This window comes from Alnus glutinosa, chromosome 7 (genome assembly GCF_958979055.1).
Source record: "Alnus glutinosa chromosome 7, dhAlnGlut1.1, whole genome shotgun sequence".
Lineage (NCBI taxonomy): Eukaryota > Viridiplantae > Streptophyta > Magnoliopsida > Fagales > Betulaceae > Alnus > Alnus glutinosa.
The window spans coordinates 1214613-1220617 of NC_084892.1; the positions used below are offsets into that span (position 1 = coordinate 1214613).

Genomic DNA, 6005 nt, shown 5'->3' on the forward strand with positions numbered 1-6005 from the left:
TTTAAAAAAATTAAGTTGACTAATAATACTTTAATATAACTAGAAAAAATTAGTCACGTGAAAACACCAAAATGGTAAATTTTTCGTAACATCCAATGAGTTTATTAGGTTGACTAATAATAATCCTTTAATATAAATAATAGTTTTAATTAGTTTAATAAAATATATATGAAAATTATATTTAATGCCTAATTTTATATTCTCAGTTTGAAATCAGAAGTGGACATGCAGTTCGAACTAAGCTCTATTAATTCACATTATAAATAATTTGACATTTAAGATTTAAACGATCAGACTTAAAAGAAAAATAGATTAATTAAAAAAAATTGTAGTTTGCACAAAGATAAACTAATAGGTTTTAATTTTTTTTAAAAAAAAAAAAAAATCTCTCTATCATTTACTAAAGAGTTGGAGCTTAAGTTAAGAATAGTCAAAGAAAAGAAAAGGTCTTAAAATTTGGGTCTTACGTCCATGACTTTAAGAAAAAGAAAATAAGTAATGATAATAAAGAAGATCCAGATAGGCATCATATATAGGCTTGTTTAAAAAGAGAAAGGATTTGATGTTGAATGTAGACTGTTTCAAATATCCTAAAAGTAGGACATTTTATGTTGTAGTATGTAGAAGTAGAACAAACGTACGCTGAAGCTGTGGACCAAAAAACAAGTGGGAAAACCAAAACTGGATTTCGGCGCCCACTAAACCGCTTAAACTTACCTTATCCAAAATTCCAGTTGCATGTATCCCAATAAATTGCCTATAATTTATAAATACTCCCGTCAGTACAGTAAAAAAAAAAAAAAATCACTCAAAAATTCACTCTCTCTCGTACGATCAGTTCATAAGAAAAAAAAAAAAAAAAGAGAAATATTTTAAGAATAAAAATTAAGCTTTAGAGCTAATTGAAGCGATCGAGAGTGTTAGGTATTAATTCTTTTATCCTTAGTTTATGTCCATATATTATTGTTATTAGAATTTAAATTATGTTGATATAATGCCTAAATTACTAGGGAAGGTGTGATTGAATGTCTCAGGGAATGATATATATTATATTCAATCATTCTTTTAAAATTACAAATGGGTCGTTGTGCTGCCTAAATATTATTAGGTATTTTACAATAGCGCCATTGTAATTCCTAAATAATGCTAGAGGTTCAAATAAATATTATACTAATGTCGACGTAGTAATATAATACCTCTTATGAAAAATACGTGGAAATGCTACATAGTCGTTATAATGCCCAAACAGTACTAAGATATTTTAGATATGTCATTATGATATCCAAATAATATTAAGATATTTAGATTTGTCGTTATGATGCCCAAGCTAGTTGCATTATGACATTGTAAACATGTCGTTATGCTGCCCGAATTTTTAGGATTTAAAATAAGGTTAATTAGGAATAAGAAATAAAAAAATATAAGCTAATATGAAGGTACAATATTGATGCAGAAAGTTTAAGAAGACGCAGAAAATCATCTAAAGAGTATAAACCTAAACGGTAAGTTTAATCTTACTGACCCTGCATTATAATTTTACAAAAGTACATTATATATGTTTTCTTGAGTCCTGTTATTTTGATTACATTTATGAACATATTTTGATATGTTTTGCATATGTGTTAAATGAAAATATTTTTTTAAAGGAAATGATTTATGAAAAGAGATTGGGTTTTGGAAGGAAAAATGTGATTTGTGAAAATGATAATATTATATGAAATTATGTATGACTGCATGCAAATGCCCAACTGTTAGGTGGAGATTATGCGCCTAACACTTTGATGTTAGGAATGGGGGAAAACAAAGTTGCATAACAGTCTAACGGTTAAGTGAGGTCACACGCTTAACACCTCAAAGCTATAAGATGGATAAATTATTAGTAACCTTGCAGTTAAGTGTGATAACACTTAGCAAACTCTTAAGGATAAGTAGGAGTATAAATTCACTTATTGTTATGATGATATGTTATGTTCTGCAATGTTTGTGCATAAATTATGTTGATTTATCTAATGTTTTACTCATCATGCTATGAACTATTTTATTACTTCATATTATGAAATGTTGAGTTAATTATACAATAAGAAAATGCAAAGAAATATATTTTATGTTTTATTACTATGTATTAAATTGTCTGTCACATAGTCCATGGTTAGCCATACTTTATTGAAAACTCTTTTGTGAAAACACTACACATGTGGTTGTCTAATAAACACTATATAATGATGAGATGTTTTATAAACAATTGATGGCTCATATTATAAATGATCAATTGTTTGAATTCAAGCAAAGTAAATTTTTGCGGTGCCGTGGACTCACCCTTTCACCTATACTTTTTATAGATGCGATTGAGGAAGAGAAAGACGAAGACGAAACCTGTTTAAGTGTTCGATCTATGATGAAAGAGGCTGACTGAAAGCCTCATTTTTTTTGAAAAGACTGACATACTTGAAGTCAATAGTGAAAATACTTATAGTATTAGATGTGTGTATTTTAGTATACTAATTATGGCAACTTCTAATCTCCAGTGTATTGTTAATAATATTGTAAAGGATGTAGCCTGTTGCCAGTGACAGTTTTGAAAAACTAAGTTCTTAGTTGTTGATATATATAAAGTTTTAATTAGATATTTTGGTATAATTATATTTTTGAAGAAAAATACAATCTTTAAAAAAAATAAAAACTTTGCAATTATTATATGTAATAATGTTACGTGTAATTTTAGATAATTATACTTATGACATGCTTAGAAAGTTGAGTCACTACTTGATAATTAATAAACATCTAATTATTAGGAGTACATGGAATATGCTTATTTATGGATTTTGATTCCATCTCTATCATCTACAACTTTCCAAACAAAAATCAGTAGGCTAGGCTTTGGTTTAATTAGCTAGCTCAGGTGATAAAAGGGTGGGTAGGGTTTGGATAGATTTTAGATTATATATATATTTTTACCGTGCAAAAAACAAAATGTAGTAGGTAAACATTGTAAAATAAGACAAAAATAAAAATACAAAAAGCTTTAGATATATTTATTATTTTCAAACACAATTAATATAGCTAGCTAGCTAGCTAGATCAACCTCGACACAATCTATGTGCCTAGATTGGCTGATTCACACTAAATTTCAATTGCAGTTGTCTTCTAACACCAGCAGGTGAGGTCGGGTTTAGTAGTTTACAGCATGTTTAGGGTTTGATATATCGTCACCCTTCACCCTCTAAAAAAAAAAACAGAAAAGAAAAAAAAGAAAAAGAAAAAGAAAAGAAAAGAAAAGGTACATTCCATTTCATAAAATTGATGCTAGAAAAGTGAACATGCACGTCTTTTCCAATATTTCTGAATTTCACTTAATTTCCTTAATTCAACCTAATTTCCTAGAATCCAAGAAATTCTTCCTCTTGGGTTCACAGGATGAAATGTAGTCAAGAAAACTGTAAAAGTCCGTGTCCATGTAACGCCTTGGATTCGCTTCGTTGATTAGTTTAGGCGATGGCTTGACCATTCTATCGAAAGGAAGAGCATGCAAAGAAGCCACCGATATCCGAGACTTCTTAGAATTCACTGAGACTCTGTGTAAAACACTCTTGTATTTTCCATTGCTGAAGATCTGAAAGACAAATAAAAGTGATCAGTCAATAAATCGTTGTTAACCATTAATATTGCATTTCAAAAAATTCAAAATTTATGAGCGACAAATAATATTATTTAATAAATTGTTATACGATGCATTTTATCCGATCGTGTTTGGTTCATGGCAAAAATTTGAGGTTAATTTGATAAACCCACCTCAAGATGATCACCAACGTTGACAACAAATGAATTGGGGATTGGTTCAACAGTGACCCATTTGTCTTGGAATTGAATCTGTAAACCCTCGACCTCATCTTGGAGAAGAAGTGTAAGGCATCCATAGTCGGAGTGAGGTGGCATTCCTAGCGTTAGATTGGGTTCGGGGCATGGAGGGTAGCAATTGACAACCATTAGCTGGCTCCCATCTTGGAATTCCTTTAAAATGTCATCTTCTTCTGTCGTCTTCTCTGTGGTTCCCACAAGTCCCAAGCTTTCTAGGATGGCCTCCATTAGCATTAGAAACAAGTGTTTTGTTTCTTTTGCGTAGGTAACAGCCGATTTCCTGTTTAATTAAGCATGAACAAGGAACATAATTGGTCATTAATTAGATTACAATATAAGTGGCGGACAACTAGAAGCAACTTATTCAAAATTATTATTCTTAATATAATTTTAATAAGCGATTAGGAGCAATCCATTTGCATGTTGTTAATTCATCTGTTATTCTACAATAAATTTAAGAAAAGATTAATTAATATTTTAATACTTTCTTAACGGTTCAAATTCAAGAATTCGACTATGATATTATATTCAATTATCAATTATTATAAAAATTTAAACAAATAAAAAAGATGGATTCAATAATTTAATAATATTTTAACACAAGTCAACTTCTTTTATTTTTATTATTTTGTTTCTATTCAAGTCAACTTCTCAACTTCTTATTTAAGTTAGAGAAATTAAAGGTGGAGCTAATCCTGCAAAGCCTAAGTCATCGATCGATTCTGAGCCACAGAAATATTGAAGAAAGATTAATAATTAAAGAATATGAAGCTAAGCTTTCACCTCAAGTCTACGGGAGAAGAAGGCCAATGAGGGAGAACATCTGACATATTGGGATGACACATTAGCTTCAAGAAGTCTCTCCAACAAAAAACAGTGTCTTTGGTCTGGTTAAAGCTTGTCCCATATCGGACCGGCGAACGCATGTCGGAAGACATGAACTTTGCTCTTTCTTCCATTGGGAGCTCGAAAAACCTTGTGCCCACGTCGATCATACTGCTTATAACATCGCTTGGAATGCCATGGTTTACCATCTGCATATATTAACCAACAAAAAAATTTCTTCATTTTGAAGCTAGCTCGTTAACTTACACTTACCTAGAACATTTATCTTAAAAATTTAAACGGATAAAAAAGACTGTAGCTAATATTTAATTGAAATAGAAAATAAATGAATTAAGGAGATAGGATTTTAAATTGCTATTTATCCTAATAGTTTAAGATAAATTTAAACGTTTAATAAAAAACCTACCTGAAAAAAACCATATTGCTCGCAAGCATTAGCGAGAGACTCGAGGACTTGTAGCCGGTTGGAACCTTGCAATTCTGAGAAATCAATGATGGGCAGCTTGAGAGTTTTCTTGAGTTGATTGAGCTCCCCATCATTCACATTGGGTCGATCGGAAACAGGCCATATGTACTTGTTGGGAACTTGGTTTATGCCACTATCAGATAGGTACTTCACTCCTTTCTGGTACTGTACTGTATCATCCTCCCTTGTCTCAGTATTCAGCGCCATTGCAGGAGACATGTTGTAATAACCTGAAATTTACAATTAAGGAAGATTATGTTATAAGCCTTCTATTTTTATTTTTTGAGAACTTGAGAGAGAGCGTATATATATATATGGATTGGATATATACATACCAAATTTGAAGGCTTGAAGAGATCGAGATGAAAGGGATAGTGAGAGAGAAAAACTAGGAAATGAAGTGTGGAATAATGAGAAGGGGTTTAGGGGTTTATATAGTAGAGAAACAAGGGGGAGTAGAACAGTAGCAAGGTTTTGTGAAACCGCTCAACCAGCTTCGGGTTTGTGAATCCATGTAACGAATCGTTGACCAAAGTCCAGTCAGAGCACGAGATGGGTAGGGAGTAGGGACCAAAGAAAACCCCTCCTTGTCCAGGCCATCAGACCAAAAAAACTTCAACTGTAACTCTTTGTCCTCTTCCTTAGCTACCACCTACCCTTATAGGTGAAGCTCCCTCTCTCTATCTCTCTCTCTCTCTCTAGAAATATTATAAATAGAAAACGTCATAAATGGCAGGAAATCATGGCTGACTTTTACCATGCAAGTCATTTTTATTAATTAGTAGAGCTCCTTTTTTTTTTTTTTTTTTTTTTTTTTTTTTTTTTTTTTTAAAGAAAT

The 6005-nt window shown here is 31.3% G+C and overlaps 1 protein-coding gene across 1 annotated transcript; it reads right to left on the reverse strand.

Moving 5' to 3' along the window:
- Positions 1-3005: 3005 nt before the first annotated feature.
- Positions 3006-5783, reverse strand: LOC133872193 (probable 2-oxoglutarate-dependent dioxygenase SLC1). Its single transcript, XM_062309637.1, has 5 exons — positions 5503-5783; positions 5108-5397; positions 4639-4889; positions 3790-4135; positions 3006-3610 (listed from the first exon to the last, which is right to left on the reverse strand). Exons 2-5 carry the CDS (start codon positions 5384-5386, stop codon positions 3365-3367), a joined length of 1122 nt encoding a protein of 373 aa, XP_062165621.1. The 5' UTR covers positions 5387-5397; positions 5503-5783; the 3' UTR covers positions 3006-3364.
- Between the last annotated feature and the right edge of the window lie 222 nt (positions 5784-6005).

Bases quoted from the DNA above. Each gene is read 5' to 3' on its own strand.
- LOC133872193 (XM_062309637.1), bottom strand. From the start codon at position 5,386: ATGTCTCCTGCAATGGCGCTGAATACTGAGACAAGGGAGGATGATACA. The intron at 4,890-5,107 runs GTAGGTTTTTTA...TAATATATGCAG, and splicing joins AGCAATATGGTTTTTTTCAG to ATGGTAAACCATGGCATTCC. The intron at 3,611-3,789 runs GTGGGTTTATCA...TTTGTCTTTCAG, and splicing joins ACGTTGGTGATCATCTTGAG to ATCTTCAGCAATGGAAAATA.